The following is a 17991-nucleotide window of genomic DNA, read 5'->3' as shown; positions in this document are numbered from 1 at the left end:
AATTAAAGTATCCTTCATATATGGAGATCACAGACAATTTTGAGCATTAAAAATGAGGAAATATTATACCGGTGAATACATAACATGATCTGACCACAGTTGTTGCATGAGTCATCTGAAGTTTTCTATGTTTCCTCTGAAATACAACTTTATGATCCAATCGCTAGCAGCTATAAAGCTAAGAGTTTGTAACACCAAACTTAGAGGCAAATCCCTCAGGTGGTTGAATTAGAATGCAAACTGGATTCCCATCTGTGCTGGGGTGTCTTCTTTCCCAGATGTGCCAGGGCAGTCACAGAAACTGGAAAACGATTTGTGAGAGACAATTTATAGGCCCTATAAACCCAAGCATTGCCAAATTTCAGACTGTCATGTCCCCAGAACTGCAAGAAAATGCATTTTTGCTGTTTTAAACCACCCAGTGTTTATTGTTATGGCAGCCCACAGCAACAAATGCAATGGCATTTATACAAAAACTAATAAACTAATACAAATATTAAGCAACCTCTTGTCACCTGTAGAACCATTCTAGTAAAACAAAGCGCATCACAAGTTGACTTATTCCAGAAATGGTTCAGTGTCAGAAAATCAATTATTTTAGGATATCAAGGATATTACAGAGAAGGAAATGGCAACCCCACTCCAGTATTCTTGCCTGGAGAATCCCAGGAACAGAGGAGCCTGGTGGGCTGCCGTCTATGGGGTCGCACAGAATCGGATAAAACTGAAGCGACTTAGCAGCAGCAGCAGCAAGGATATAAATAAATATCAAAGATATGCCAATACATATCCTTGTTATAGTTGCTGGTAATTATATATTGATAGTATATTTCATTTGAAGAAGGCAATGGCACCCCACTCCAGTTCTCTTGCCTGGAAAATCCCTTGGACAGAGGAGCCTGGTGGGCTGTAGTCCATGGGGTTGCGGAGTCGGACACGTCTGAGCGACTTCACTTTCACTTTTCACTTTCATGCTTTGGAGGAGGAAATGGCAACCCACTCTAGTGTTCTCGCCTGGAGAATCCCAGGGACGGGGGAGCCTGGTGGGCTGCCGTCTATGGGGTTGCACAGAGTCGGACACGACTGAAGTGACTTAGCAGCAGCAGCAGTATATTTGATTACTGATTATGATTACCATGATTGTATCATATTTAGCATACCTAGATAAAATACTAAAATTTAAAAAATTAAAGTTAGCTAGTTAATTTCTCATTTCATAAATGACAGTTTCCTGGTATATCCTATTTGGTAATTGATACATATGATATTAAAATTATTTTAATTTACTCAATTTGTCAACAATAGTCATCAGTTCAGTTCAGTTCAGTCGCTCAGTTGTGTCCAACTCTTTGCAGCTCCATGGACTGCAGCATGCCAACTTTCCCTGTCCATCACCAACTCCCGGAGCTTGCTCAAACTCATGTCCATCGAGTTGGTGATGCCATCCAATCATCTCATCCTCTGTCGTCCCCTTCTCCTTCTGCCTTCAATCTTTCCCAGCATCAGGGCCTTTGTAAATAAGTCAGTTCTTTGCATCAGGTGGCCAAAGTATCAAAACTTCAGCTTCAGCATCAGTCCTTCAATGAGAACATTTGTTAACTGTGAGCATCAGTGATGATGTAGCTTTGGTTCCTGATTCTAAAAACTTGTACCATAACGAAGACCAATTCAGGGAATCAAGGCCAAGGCAAAAAAAAAAAAAAAAAGAAAAAAAGAAAGAAAACAGAGTCTGATAGAGTTCCTGGAATATTTCTCCTTAAATATTGATTATGTTTGTAATCTCCAGTAGAACACCTTTCCCTTAGACTTACCTGTTTCTCATCTTAAATACTGAACTAGTAATCCAGACTTACAGTTTTGAAAAGAAAGAAAGAAAGAAAAAAGAAACTTGGCATGGGTCTGATATTTTGTCAAATGGGATAAACTGTATGCAAATTATGGGCACATCAAATATCTTGGTGAGGCAAAATCTAGGAGTAAATAATGGTGAACACTATCAAAAACTGGAGGCTCATCTTTCCAAGAGTTGCCAAGTGGCTCAAAAGGGTTGATTGTTTTAATCTTCTGTCCAATTCAAATGTCAGAATCCTGCCCCCCAAAACTGCAGGCATGGGCAGTTGAAATTTTAGCATAGTATAGTTGGAAAAAGCCATTTATTATTCTCATAAACAATCTCTGGTTCTATATTTGCCCTAATCAATTTCCTACTATGCCTCACACATATGAATTTGTTCTGTATCCATTTTTTTAAATTGGTTGCTGTTTTAATATAGGAAAAGTGTGTGTTTTGTATACTCTCAACTAAACATGCATTTTTTTTTTTTTTGCTTCTTTGGTATTTTTATAAACTGAGTATGTTTTTAATTTTTTTTCCTTCATCTTTTAATCAAAACTAGGTATTAGATGAATAGATTTTACTGTTCTTGGTCTATTGTTTTTGATAGACTACTTTCACATAATAAAAATCAAAATCTTGTAACTATGAAAAATGAAACCCCTAGACAGAGTTCTAACTAATTTCCTGGGAACAAAAGATTACTAGGAAATTACTGAGTGATCTGTTTACAGTGTGTGAATAACACGTACTTGGACGGCATTGCCAGAATTTACAGTAAATGGAAAAAAATTATAATCCTAGTTATTTCTCTATGTACTATTGTATATTCTTTGTTTCAATACAAAACCAGCAATTAACATACTTTATCTTGTATACATAATCCTGCAAAAAACAAAATCCTCAAAAAGTGTCATTTATTTCCATTTTCTCTAATTTGCAATTTAGCACTGCAGTGTTTTCTTTGTAAATAAGGTTACTAAAACTATCTCCATGTGTGTTATTAATTCATCTGCTTCTGAAATTTTGTCCTGATCCAAAATATTCTCTTTCCTTAGTGACTTGAGATGGGTCCTATCCATCCATCTGCCAGATCTGACAAACAAGTCCTTTAAAATGATTATCTCTTTCTTGGGGTACTTAAATATATGTGAGATAATCATAAACATGAAACCATGTGTTCCCATGAACAACTTGTACCTTAGCAGAAAGTAGGCCAGTGTTAAGATAAATGATATCTAACTTGCCAGGGGATCTGCTGAAAATGGAAAGAGATATGCCTGTTGTATTGGATGCACATCTTAATAATAATATCTGATGGGATAGAGGTGGCTAAAATTATCTCCACAAGTTACATTGAAAGTCTTTCTGACTCTCAGTGAACCTTAGTCATTATAAAGTCTACCAGATGCAGTGGGTTAAGTCTAAAGAATTACATTGATTTTTAACAAGTAGTAAACTTGTCAAAGGTGTTGCTTTCCATGAACCAAATATCTGGATTCTGACAGTCTCTGCTTCTCTGTGCCAAGGGGACCATATCCATGCACCTAATTCTTGACAGGCAGCGATTGTGTACCATTTTGAGGAGAGGTCATTTAAATTTGGATGAAACTTATTGAATTACTCCAAAACAGATTCTTACTTACTAATGTTAAGGAGAAAGGAGTCAAGGAAAGAAAAGTGCAGTGAATCTGTGAGTCTAACTAAAAGTCACGCAAGTCCCCAAACAAGATGGATGGTAGATATACTGGCAATTCATCTCTAGCTTCAATTCTCTGAGAAGGAAATGACTCCCACTTGGTGGGTCATAAGCTGCAGATCAATTAGCCTTTCTTTAAAATTGTTGTTCTGTGACTCAGTCGTGTATTATTCTTTGCAACCCCATGGACTGCAGCATGCCAGGCTTCCCTGTCCTTCACTATCTCCTGGAGTATGCTCAAACTCATGTCCATTGAGTCGATGATGCCACCCAACCATCTTGTCCTCTGTCATCCCCTTCTCCTGCCTTCAATCTTTCCCAGCATCAGGGTCTTTTCCAATGAGCCAACACTTTGCACCAAGTGGCCAATGTTTTGGAGCTTCAGCATCAGTCCTTCCAGTGATACTCTGGTTTCTCTTCTTTAAAATATATAAATCTGAAATGCATAATATTTTGTCATATATGAATATATATGTATTGTATATATGGTTCATATTTAATAATTTGAGTTTTTAATATTTTTAATATTTTATTTTGTCTTATAAACACTTTGTTTTCTTATCTATCTCCCTGAGAGGTATTATTTGTTCTTGGTTGTTATTAGGACCAACTTTTGTTTGGAAGTTCAGTTAGTTCAGTTCAGTCACTCAGTAATGTTCAAGTCTTTGCGACCCCGTGGACTGCAGCACGTCAGGCTTCCCTGTCTATCACCAACTCCTGGAGTTTACTCGAGTCGGTGATGCCATCCAGCCATCTGATCCTTTCTTGTCCCCCTCTCCTCCTGCTTTCAGTCTTTCCCAGCATCAGCGTCTTTTTGAATGAGTCAATTCTTCACATCAGGTGGCCAAACTATTGGAGCTTCAGCATGAGTCTTCCTATAAATATGCAGGACTGATTTCCTTTAGGATTGACTGGTTGGATCTCCTTGTAGTCCAAGGGACTCTCAAGAGTCTTCTCTAACACCACAATTTAAAGGCATCCATTATCTGGCACTCAGCTTTCTTTATGGTCCAACTCTCACATCCACACATGACCACTGGAAAAACCATAGCTTTGACTATTTAGACCTTTGTCAGCAAAGTAATGTCTCTGCTTTTTAATATGTTGTGTAGTTTTGTCATAGCTTTTCTCCCAAGGACCAAATGTCTTTTTAAATGTTTGTTTTTCCTTCTAAACAATCTCCAACCCTGGGAAGGCCAATTTTTCAAGGCAACTCAGAAGAGATAAGAGAAATAATCATCAGTAGGACTGCCTTTCTGTTTATAAAATCCCATTAAATATACTCTATAGCTTCTCCTTGGGCCTTAGGGAAAATGAAAATATCTGATGTCCTCCCTAGGGAATGATCATTCTCTGATGCTGCCAGGAAAGAAGACTGAAAGATTGAAGCAGACTACTGCAAAATCAGTTGCAGAAATAGGGATGGAAAAATATCTATAGTTTTTTTCTTTTTTTTTCTCATAGATGTTAATCTATAGGTATTTCTGCAGGTTCAAAATATAAGGTTGATCTCTGCATTGCCTGCGCTAACATCACCATGGAGACTTTCAGCAAGATTAATCCTATAACTAAGCACATTTGGGATCACAGAACCTGTTATGTTCCTCATGTTTAACATTTTCAAATGTTTCAGTCATTACCCATAAAGGTACTTCCTCTTGGAAATACTACCTACTGACTCATACGCTCTTGTTTCTTAAGTCTGCATCCTAATTATTTTCATAATGCCTGATGTTGATGTTTAGTTGCTAAGTCATGCCCTCCTCTTTGCAACCTCATGGACTGTAACCCACAAGGCTCCTGTGTCCATGTGCTTTTCCAGACAAGTACTGGAGTGGGCTGCTGTTCATAATGCCTATAATGTCACATATCACTAAGTGTCCAGGGCTATGAATGTGTCTACTATTTTGTATCCTATAACAGACTATGTATTCTCTTGGACAAAAACACCAAGATTGATCTACTTCTTCCTTATTGTATGTGAAGTCAAATTCATGGCTCCTGATAAATATATTAATAGAAGATACATAAATATTATCTGGATGGTTTTTTTAAATAAGAAAAAATAACTAGAAATATACAGAGAAACTATTAATGTCAATTCAAAGCTAAAAAGATAAATGGTATAAACAAGCAGAATACTACAATTGAAAAAACAAAGTTGATCAAAATATCATAATAAAGGAAATGAAAACCAAAATAAATATATGAAATGGTATTACAAGCAAAAAAAAGTAAATGATTACAATTAAAACCATAAAAATGAACTTTAGAAGTCTGTATAAAACCTTTTGCTAAATTTCAAGAGAATGTTAATTGAAAGCTTAAACACTTGTCAGATATTAAAATATCAAGTTTAAGACCAGCAAGGTAAAAATAAGATGATGATAGATAAAAATCAATGGTACAAGATAGATTAAGTACAAAACAAACCCAAAAAACTATACTTTTTCAATTTAGCAGATTGGTAGCAAACATTTCCCCATTGGTTCAGAGGCAAAGAATACACCTTCAATGCAAAAGATGCAAGTTCCCTCCCTAGGTTGGGGAGATCCCCTGGAGGTGGAAATGGCAGCACACTCCAGTATTCTTACTGGTACAATCCCATGGACAGAGGAGCCTGGTGGGTTCCAGTCCATGGGGTCACAAAGAGTTGGACACAACTGAGAGACTGAACATGCACACATCAAATATTTTAAAAATTAGTGATTTAAGTCAAAGAGGAGATAGAAAAAAGTTGCTTGAAGAGATTCCCCAGAAAGTGATATTAGCTTGTCTGGGGGAAATACTCTTTTGTCCCTAACTATCATCATATTTATGGCTGTGAAAAATCACTATTGTTTCAGACTTGAGTTTCCATGATTTCTGCTTTAGATATTACTGCTAAGACAAACTTCATAGTTTGTTTATGAGTGAATAGATAGACCTAAACATATCCATGTTTGTTTGTTTCAAAAGTGGAAAAGGAAATGTTTGTTTGAAAAGTGATGGGAGTCATAATATTGGAAATCTTATTTTTTCCCCACAGCCACTGAACTATGAGAAAAAGAAGTCATATACCCTCAACATAGAAGGAGCCAATACACACCTTGATTTTCGCTTTTCTCACTTGGGTCCTTTTAAAGATGCTACCATGCTGAAGATCATTGTCGGGGATGTAGATGAACCACCACTATTTTCCATGCCTTCCTATGTCATGGAAGTCTATGAAAATGCCAAGATCGGAACAGTTGTTGGCACAGTTTTGGCCCAAGATCCTGACAGTGCTAATAGCTTAGTAAGGTATGGTATACTTTCTCCTTTTAGACATATAAAGATTTTAGTATCTCTGATAATAATTTTAAATGGATAAATAATATTTAAAATGTTTATTTTCCATTAATGCAATTCAATGATAGTATCAACTGTTTCATTAACTGAGTAAATAACAGATGGGTTTCTGTCAAATTTAGAATACATACAGCTATCTTTATGAATATATTGGTGACCACACAGATGATTTTTTTTTTGTTTGATAATAGATGAGGGCATTATTGACTGGAAAAATTTATAGAGGAATACATAAGTACAGAATATAAACTCTTTGGTACCTCAGTAATAGGAAATATAAATACAGTGAAAAAAAAAGTGAGCGTTTGGGAATAGCATTCATCTCTGAGTCCTTATTCTGTCATAATGTGGTAAACCTTTAGGAAATTATCTACCCTTATTTCTAAAAAATGAACACTAATATCTATCTCTCAGAGTTATGATTATTTATCAAGCAATGTGCTTTAAGTTCCAAGACAAGTTGCCTGCACCTAATAGCCACTCAATAAATGCTAACTTGTCCAAGGCAGGTTCAGTTCAGTTCAGTCACTCAGTCGTATCTGACTCTTTGCGGTCCCATGAACTGCAGCACACCAGGCTTCCCTAACCATCACCAACTCCTGGAACTTAAGTCAGGTTAGAGACTCACCTCTAAAGACATGAAGACCAATGTGAAAATTTTGGTGACCTGATTTACTAGCTGTGTAATCTTATACAGTCATTTAACCTTGCTAACTCTCAATATTAAGTAAATGAATAAGAAATAATAACGTTGCATGAATATGTTGACAGAATTAAATTATATTGACAAAATACTTAATACAGTAAGTGTTCACTAACATTATTGTGGCATGTCATGCATAGAGATAATTAAAGCTTTCCTTGCATAATCATAAAGATTTGTATCTTAATTATGATAAAAAAAAAAACTATGTAAATATATAAAACTCTTTAGTTACCTTGTATGTATACCCTTGGATAATTCTAAGGCCCTAGAAGGTCTGAAATCCTTAACAAATCTGTCTACTTTATCCCATCAAGGTTATATTCTCACTCTCTTTAGTTCTCATGCATTTTAACAAAAGCTAGTATGATAAATAGTCTCCTCAGAATCTATGAAATCTTTGTAAACAGTTTCACTTTCCTGTTATATAAGAATGATTGTTCTTAAGTTTAAAAGAAATGACCAGAACACTTACGCATGGAGAGAAACAATGTTCAGAGCACAAAGTTATTTATTAAACAATTCTGTCTCATTTGTGAATGTAGAAAAATCACCCTGTTAGTTGACAACCCTTCTGTCACACTGAGAGCAAGAACTCAACATTGCTAGAAGCAGGATAGGCAAAATATACAAAACAAAATGAATGAACTCAGTTGTGAGCTTTGATCTTTAATTAAGGGTTGCAAGCATAAGTTGATGTGCTTATTTGTCCAAAAACAGGAAAACCCACTATGCTTCATCATTCCATAGACGGCCATATGCATTTCATAAGGAAAATGTGTCTTTAAAGCTAACTACATTAAAAGCTAGCATTATAAAGTGTGTAAGTGTTAGTCATTCAGTCATGCCTGACTCTTTGGAACCCCAAGGACTGCAGCCCACCAGGCTCCTCTGTGCGTCAGATTCTCCAGGCAAGGCTACTGGAGTGGGTTGCCATTTCCTTCTTCAAGCATTATAAAGGATACTTACAAATCACTGGTCATTTACCTAAAGGAGCCAACATCTTTTGAGAATAAAAATATTTCATGTTGTGAGTTTGATGTGAAAATATTTGATAAACACGGGTAAGACTTTCTTTTTAAAACTAAAGCTTGGTATCAACAATACATTCTATATTTATAGTTAAAAGCAGCAGGAGGTATGTGGACTTTAAAGTGATATCTAAAGCACTGTATCATATGCAAATATTATAATGTCCCTCATGATAAAGAAATTAAACACATACACACACACAGCAGCTTAAAGTCCAGTGGAGAGAGAGAACAAAGATCTAATACAAAATGCAGGGAACAAGTGTGCCTGATATCTTCTAGAGGGAATGAGTTGAGGAAGATTGAATTGAGGTTCAAAACCCAGGTTAAGGATTAGACAGGTGAAGAATAGGGAAAATAACTGCAGTTTGTTGTGTACACAAGGAGCTTAGGTTACCTGTGTGGTAATGGCAAATAATGAGGTTGTAAAAAGAAGCTCAAGAGAGATTGTACAAAGGCTTTGCACTAAGCTAACGTCTTGGAAATTTATACTGACAGCAATGTCAGTGGGGGAAAAAGAGAAATCAGAGATGCATGAATGAGTTTAATAAACACAGTGATAGGAAGATGTACATTTCAAAATAAATAATAATGGATTTTCAAAATGTCAAAATGCTATGAAGGGAGGAATGTATGTTCCCAAAAGATAGGCCAAGGAGGAAAAATTGAGGTCAGTGACGGACTTTCTCTCAGTGTTGCTTCTGTATATCCCAATAAGCAAACAAACAAACAAACACTGATTCCACATAAACAGTAGTCATCCAAGGGCAAAATCCCCGCTTTTGATATTTAGTTACTAAGTCATGTCGAATCCAATTCCTTTGAAACCCCACAGACTGTAGCCCACTGGGCTCCTCTGTCCATGGGATTTCGCAGGCAAGAATACTGGAGTGTGTTCCATTTCCTTCTCTAGGGGATCTTCGGGACCCTGGGATGGAATCTGTGTCTCTTGCACTGGCAGGCAGATTCTTTATCACTGAGCCACCTGGGAAACCTCAAAGTCCCCCCCTACCTGGGGACATTTGGCAATGTCTGAAGAAGTGTTTGATTGTCACAACTGAGGGAGGAATATTATTCCCATTTGCAGTCAGAGGTCAGGGGTGGTCCTGAACATCTTACAATTCACAAGCGAGTCCCCACAACAAAGAATTTTCTGGTCCAGAATATCAATAGTGCTGAGGTCAGAAAACCTTCACACAGAATAAACCAAACTGGTATGCTGGTAAAATTGGGGTGCTAATTATACTCATAGAAAACGCTGAAAAATATTTTGGGGCAACGCATACCAGCATGTGTGTTTCACATATATGCATATTCATATGAATGTTTCAACATAGGCATTTTATTTAGCAAAAATGATTTATATGTAATTGTCCCATTTATAGTGCTGTTTGCCTCCATAGTTGCTCTATATTACTGAGGGCATTTAATTGAACACTGGGTATGTTACACACATATGCCCAGTTGTTGTTATGCAAAAGTGATGGGTATATGTCTCTAAATGCAGATATTGAGAAGCACAGATCCATTAGAATGTACATTTTTCTTTCTGCTTTGTTTTGGTTAGACAACTAAAATGAATCCTTCCTAAGGAAGCTGTCTTAAAATAATCAGACTGCATAGCTGGTGTTTGGGGGCATCATTTACATAATATTTGCTCTTGATTTTAATAAAAATGTGTCATTCACATGGGCCTCTAGGTGCTAACAGGGAATAAAAAACAGAAAACATTAACAAATACAAAAGCAATCCTTATTCTTCTACCTTTCCCAGGGACCAAATGTTTGTACTAATTAAGGAAGTGCATACTGAAAAGATGTACCTTGCCATGTGCCCTGAAACACAATTAACTCCAAGTCTGTAGAATTGATAATGAAAGGGAGTTTTAGCCTTACAGGCATTTGTGAAAAGCTTCCTGACTTGTCTTTTGTATTTTGATTTTCTAAACTGTTAATAAGAGATTCTTCAGATTTTTAAGAGCAGACCATGTCCCGCTTTTGTCTCTTTTAGCTCAAAACAAGGATGTGCAATTTGCAGCAATATCACCATCAACTCTCTTAAAAATAAAAATAAAACTGGGCTATCTACCAAAAGTGAAGAAACCTTTATTTAAAAAGGTTGTGCTCACTTGCTGGTGTATTGCAAATGGAATTCAGGAATTTCCTCAGTAGCTACTGACTTATGAGCACTCCTATGATGCACAAGAGCAGCTAGAGAGCTTTCTGAAAATGTGATCCTGCATCATGTGACTATTGCTTGTTATCTGTGGGCCAGGGGATTGTAATAATATGCCCCCAATTTTTGTAACAAACCTAATGAGGCTGCAGTATTAGTCCCATTCTACAGTCAAGATGCAGACAGGGAATTTGGCCAAGTTTACATAGTGATAGAGTGGCAGATCCAGAATTTAAATTCAGTTTTGCTTCACTAAAAAGAAACCCTGTTTTTTAAAGCCCCAACTGCCTCTCATATATTTCAAATAATAACAGTGTAAACTGCATTATAGAAGTCAAATGCCATGTAGTTGGAAATGAATGTTTTATGTTCAGATGTCTTTCATACTCTGGAGAAAAGAGATGATGAGGAGAGTTCCATTTCTAACTCTAGCATCTCATGAAAAAAAACTTCTTAATTTTAGAGTTTCTCCATATTGTAAAATTAAAGACATGTAATTTGATTTACTGAAATGTAAAGAAAATTACTAAAGTCCTCAATTAATAATTCTTATCCAGTGAAGAGCTTTAGTGTGGGTTTATATGAGTAAATCTGCCCCTTTTCTACTTTGATTTATAATCTGAATTTATCTATATATCTACTTATTGGTAATATTTGAATATTTTCTTTGTATAATAACTTTAAGACATCAGAAAAAAAATGTTAAGTATCTTGTGTAATTGTTTTAAATGCTTACCATAACATTATTTAGGAAACAATAGCCAATTTATATGCTAAAATAAGAAATAAAATTGTGATCAGGTTTGGAGATAGTTGCCAAATTAAAAAAAAAAAAACTTTCTAAAATATCTTTAGAAAAAGAATAGCTGCAGAGCATTAGGAGTGTTTACGTAGTTGATTTGAGTTTAATTGTAGCCTCAGAGAACAAATGCTTCAAGTATGTTCACTGCGTCCTTATTAGAGTGCTCAATTTCTTACACATTCCTGAGATTTTCATATAGCTCATGAGGAGATGGCAGTTAGAAATACTTCATTAAAAAAAAAAAAAGAAATACTTCATTAAATTAACAACGAAAAAAGAGATATTTCAAAATGATGACAAGGTCATATAGCAACCTTGAAAAATAAAGTAAAAATTTGATTAAAAAACTTGAATATAGGATTCAAACGTCTGAAAAGAAGGCAAGAATACTCAGAAAATGTGTTTCAAAATATGCTGATAGTAAAGTGAGTTTTTATTCTATAGATAAAATCTATTTATAGAAATTTAGTGAAAGTCAATATTGTAATTAAGCCTTTAATAGAAAGTCTTAATATCCCCTTATAAAAACTGTCATAGTTTTCTGATACAAAGGAGATAACTCATTAAGGATATTTCATGCAAACTGAGTACAGATAGAAAGCTGCTTCCATTAAGACTGCAGCTGTTTCTCTTTGACTCCTGTTTTGTGATTCAACACATTACATATAGCCGAGGTGGTACATTTAGAGAAACCAATAACTTTACTCTTAAATTACATGTGATTATGGCATTTGCAAATTAAAGGGACCTAAAGCTGTCCAAGTCAAATCTGTTCTAATAGAGATGAAGAGATTGTATACTAACATGGCTGAGTCATCAGCTCCCAGTCACACAACTGACAACTCATAGCGACTGGATAAAATGCGGTCTTTTCTACCATGCTTCAATAAAGACACAGAAGATTTCTAAACATTTTTAAATTTGGAGCTCAGATTTACCAAAGAGCTTAGCATGTGGTGTTAACCACTCCCAATCAGAGTCCTGACACCAGAAGGAGAATCTAAGTTCCGGTTGGGCATGTATAATTCATTTAATTCTGGAATGAATACCTACATCCTTGCTTAGTGATGTCCATTAGTTTACTGACTGGAGACTAAAAGATCATGACAGCTTTCTTGTGAATTTTATAAAGAAAGAAGACAATGCTTAAAATGGTGTCAGGTCATTTCCAGAACTCAAGATTACTGGAATTTTTTAAATCTTAGTTACTTAAAGGCATACATAACAGATGGAAACTTATTTTTTGTGCAGAGATTTCACTTCTTTAGGTGCTATTATTTTGTTGGATCAAGGTATCAGTTCAGGAAGTTAAAAAGCTTTCTAAAATAGCTATGCACTATATGTGCTGCCCATTTTATTAAGCACAGTACATTATCAAGTGACAAATGATCTGGAAGTTCTGTTTTTTTTCTTTTGGAAAGATTATTTTCTGGATGCATGACTTGTGGAATAAATTGCATCCCCAAAGTGAGCTAAGGGAATCTTAAATTTTTTTTAATGAATCTGAGCTATACTGCAGATGTGTGACTTTTTGTTAAATTAAAGATGAGTCTAAGCTGCTGTAATATCCTACAGGGTGTATATTGATTACACTTTATCCCGTCTATTGATCATGGTCAGTAAAACTTATGAAAACATCTGTTTGGGAGGCAAGATCTCAAGTATATTGGCTTTACCACTCACATTCTCTATGTACAAGTATCAGAAGTATGACAATGGAAAGGCATCTTCTATTATTGTATCCAACTGATGTTTCTTCAGATACATCACTGTAAAAATAGATTTCCATTACACAAGTTTTAAATTAATTTTTATGGTGAAAGGGACAGACTGTAATGAAAATAATAACTGCCTCTGAGGACTGAAATTTTGTTATTGAAGTGAAAAATAACTTTTCTAATGTACTTTAACATGATTAATACTTATTTTGAATCTATGCCTATATAATCAAAAGGAAATTGAGTGCCAAAATGATGAACTCAGTAATTTGTTTAAAGTGGCTTCTGTTGAAGAAAATTCTTGAACAAAGGTAATCGTTATTGAGGTTGACTGCTTCCTATGGCCATAACTTGTTTACCTATTTGCTTGCCCAGAAATTCTAATTTTAACAATAAAATTTTATCATATTTCAATGCAATGCATTTTCTTTCCACTTTGCTCATCACATTAAAATGTATTTACTAGAAATATGAAGGTGCATGTATTGAATGGCAGAACAGAGAGTCAGTTCAGTTCAGTTCAGTCACTCAGTCGTGTCTGACTCTTTGCGACCCATGAACACAGCACGCCAGGCCTCCCTGCCCATCACCAACTCCCGGAGTCCACCCAATCCATGTACATCAAGTCGGTGATGCCATCCAACCATCCCATCTTCTGTCATCCCCTTCTACTCCTGCCCTCAATTTTTCTCAACATCAGGGTCTTCTCAAATGAGTCAGCTCTTCTCATCAGGTGGCCAAAGAACAGAGTGGTAGTAGGAATAAAAATGATAACCTAGGTTTATAAACACATACAACTTTGCAAGTGTTAAATGGACCCATTTCTCAGCCAACATGAAATTAGACATGAATCGAATATGGAATTGAAAAGTTAAAGCACTCTAAGGAACTACTGGACAAATCTGAGACAGCACAAACTTGATTGCACTTCCTCTGATCTATAGCTAGGAGATCACCAATCCCTCAGAGGCAACATCTAGTTGATCATTGATCATATAGCTTCCTAAGTAGCACTTAGCATAGAGGTCATCCTGATACCTAGTTCATGAAGGATACAGTGAACTTACAGTGGTGGTTGAGTTATAATGTGATTTGGAGAAGGAAATGGCACCCCACTGCAGTGTTCTTGCCTGGAGAATCCCATGGACAGAGGAGCTTGGCAGACTACAGTCTACGGGGTTGCAAGAGTTGGACATGACTGAGTGACTAAGCACACACATACAGTCATCATATCAGGCTTCCCAGATGGCCCTGCCAATGCAGGAGACACAAGAAACACAGGTTCAATCCCTGGGTTGGGAAGATCCGCTGAAGGAGGGAATTGCAACCCGCTCGATTATTCTTGCCTGGAGAATCCCCTTGGCAGAGGAGCCTGGAGGGCTGCAGTCCATAGGGCTGCAAAAAGTCAGCAAGACTGAAGTGACTTAGCATGCACACATGCAGTCATCGCATCAGAGTAGCCCTTGAAACTGCCTAAGCAGTTCCTCCCTAACTCACTCCCAAATGAACAGCCAAAATAACTGTTTTTGCTACATATACCTATGGATTTGCCCAAAGTGTCAGCTAGATGTACCACAAACTGCGTTTTTCTTAAATTCAAACTGGAGTCTAAAAGAAGTGGGTGATAAAAAAAATCATAATTGTATTACACCTTAAAATTAATTCCAGAACTATAAGCTAAATAAAATACTGTAAAAAGTGTACATTTGTCCTTTTCAACAGTGTTTAGATATCTCGTGGAGAAGGCAATGGCACCCCACTCCAGTACTCTTGCCTGGAAAATCCCATGGACGGAGGAGCCTGGTAGGCTGCAGTCCATGGGGTCGCTAAGAGTCCAACACGACTGAGCCACTTGACTTTCACTTTTCAGTTTCCTGCATTGGAGAAGGAAATGGTAACCCACTCCAGTGTTCTCACCTGGAGAATCCCAGGGACGGGGGAGCCTGGTGGGCTGCCGTCTATGGGGTCGCACAGAGTCGGACACGACTGAAGCGACTTAGCAGCAGCAGCAGACATCTCTCAGTGAAAGAGAGGTGTAAACTAAGCACATGCTGTGAAAAATAGTCTATTCTGGAATTATTCTGACAAATTTTAAACATAATATTGGTAATATGTATAAAGGGTCCATGGGATTTTCCAGGCAAGGGTACTGGAGTGGGCTGCCATTGCCTTCTCCAAAACATAATATTGGGAATATGTATAAAGGGCAATATCAGGAGTCTGTGTCTCTGACGTCGGCAGGTGTTGGCAGGCAGATTCTTGACCACTGAGCCGCCTGGGAAGCTCGTTCATTCTCTTAGCACTACTCAGTGCCATTTTAACACATGTGCTAGATCTATTTTAGGAACAAATTTCCATAAATTTCATATTTACATTGTGCATGAATCGAGGCCAGAATCTGCAGCTTGTTAAGCACTGAGGAAAAGAATGTAGACGATGTACCTCTATGATATCTGAAAATGGGCCTCCCAGGTGGCCTAGTGATGAAGAATCTGCCTGCCAATGCGGGAGATGCAGGAGAGGTGGATTTGCTCCCTGGGTCAGGAAGATTCCTTGGATAAGGAAATGGCAACTACTCCAGTATTCTTGCCTGGAAAATACTACAGACATAAGAGCCTGGCAGGCTACAGTACATGGGGTCGCAAGACTGGGACATGACTGAATGACTAAACTACCACTATATATGAAAATTGGGAAATTTGTTTTGGGTAAACCACCTTGTCATTTTTTTCAACTCTATTTATCCTCAAGAATCAACTTATGCAGAAATGCACTGTGAGTTGAATTTTCCCCACCAACTACCTCTAATCTCTCTCTAAAGCATTCTCTCATTAGTTTATTTAGTGATACTATTGAATCATTATTCATTCCTTACCAAAGAATATTTTGTTTTAAAGTAAGTTCTTACTTATCTACTGTGACACTGTGTAAAGTGAAAGTGAAAGTCACTCAGTTGTGTCTGACTCTTTGCAACCCCATGGACCTTGGAATTCTCCAGGCCAGAATGCTGGAATAGCCTTTCCCTATCTTCCCAACCCTGGGATCAAACCCAGGTCTCCTGAATTGCAAGTGGATTCTTTACCAGCTGAGACACAAGGGAACCCCAAGAATACTGGAGTGGGTAGCTATCCCTTCTCCAGAGAATCTTCCCAACCAAGGAATCAAACTGGGGTCTCCTGCACTGCAGGCAGATTCTTTACCAACTGAGCTATGAGGGAAGCAAAAGAATCTTAAAATTCTAACCCCTCAGATTTTATGAAAGTGAAAGTGTTAGTCACTCAGTCACATCCGACTGTTTTAGGGACCTGAGTCACTTCTTAATTTTAAATAATTAACATTGAATGATTCCACTTATAACACTCCAAAATAATTTTGCATAGTTCTTTTCTGTCACATTTCTGTTTTCCCTTTTCTGACTTTTTATCACCATGGCTGGGTAGAAATCCAAGGGTAGTTAAGTAGAACTAAAGTTCTACTTGAGTCCAAATTCAACTGAAACCCCATGAATAAGATTCTTTTGCTCCAAGCACCTGTCTGAGTTCTAGCCTGTATGTTTTAGATTTCCAAGAGAATTAGGTCATATAGAAAACCAAGAAGTAAATACCATGAATCTGGGACATATGCCTCACATTATACCTGCCATTTAAACATGGGTTAGCTATTTTTTTTTTAAAATTTCAGATAAAAAATGTATTTATTCTAAAAGTGTTTAACCACTATTTCCAGCACTTATTGTTAGTAAGCTCTGTGTGAAGAGCCTAAAAGAGAGGAGATTGTTCTGATAAAGGGACTACATATCTTCAGAGTCTTAATTCAGCTTATAAGCAGAAGAAAACACACTTTCTTCCAGACTGACAGACATTGTCTGATCAGATTTCTAAAATGGGGCTTGTCCTGCTATATTTCATAGAGGTGTATTGATAACAATGCAATCTGAACTTTGCTGATAGTTGCTGCAGGAAATGTTGAGGTTGAATAATATTTTCAATTTCAGGTCCAATTTTCAAATCCAGTAGCTGTTGTTCTTAAAGTAACCCAAAATGGAAAATTTCTTGAAGACAGGTTACTTTAGATGATGTAATAACCAGATTGCCAACTGATTACATTTTAAGGATGTTATTCTTTTTGTGTGACAAGATTGCTCACATCTCCTTAGCAATTCAGCCTTCTTCATCCTCACTCATCCTTGACATCAGGCCTCTGGGGAAGGACATAATAAGACATTTTTGTGATATGAACTTAAGTCAAAGAAAGTAAATCAGTGTCAACTCACCATGGCCTAATGCTTTGGAAAAACCCAGTGATATCTCTCTTAACCACTTTTCTATGGAGTCTGGATCTAATGTTTCTTTCAATCAGATTTCTTTTGTACCTGTATCTTTTCCTGTTTAAATTGATTTTGCATGTTGACTTTCCTTTAAGTAACAGATTGCTATTAGAACCATCGATACCCAAAATGGCCAATTCCTTGTGCTGATCATACAGTTTCAAGTGATTTATTCTGTTATTTTCTGATGTTATTTTCACTTAGTGAGATCCTAGATTTCTTGGGATGTTCTATAGCCTGGGTCTCTGTGGTACTGCCTTCTACCATGTTTATGCATATGTGTCCATAGGTTTTTATGATGTTTATGCCTGAGCAACATGTTTTAGGTACCCTGTTAAAAGAGTATGCCTATGCTAGGCATGGGTTGTATTT

The 17991-nt window shown here is 36.8% G+C and overlaps 1 protein-coding gene across 6 annotated transcripts in view; it reads left to right on the top strand.

The window, feature by feature from the left end:
* The window catches only part of CDH18 (cadherin 18), a 1188046-nt gene that overhangs the window by 1088563 nt on the left and 81492 nt on the right, over positions 1-17991 (top strand). For all 6 annotated transcript variants that reach the window (XM_070476511.1, XM_070476510.1, XM_070476512.1 and 3 more), the window contains one exon: positions 6562-6815. In XM_070476511.1, the coding sequence (XP_070332612.1) occupies positions 6562-6815 (254 nt within the window). The remainder of the gene's footprint in view (positions 1-6561; positions 6816-17991) is intronic.

The sequence above is a fragment of the Odocoileus virginianus genome, chromosome 14 (assembly GCF_023699985.2).
Source record: "Odocoileus virginianus isolate 20LAN1187 ecotype Illinois chromosome 14, Ovbor_1.2, whole genome shotgun sequence".
Lineage (NCBI taxonomy): Eukaryota > Metazoa > Chordata > Mammalia > Artiodactyla > Cervidae > Odocoileus > Odocoileus virginianus.
The sequence above is the reverse complement of the archived record's forward strand: the minus strand, read 5'-3'. Positions and strand labels throughout refer to the sequence as shown.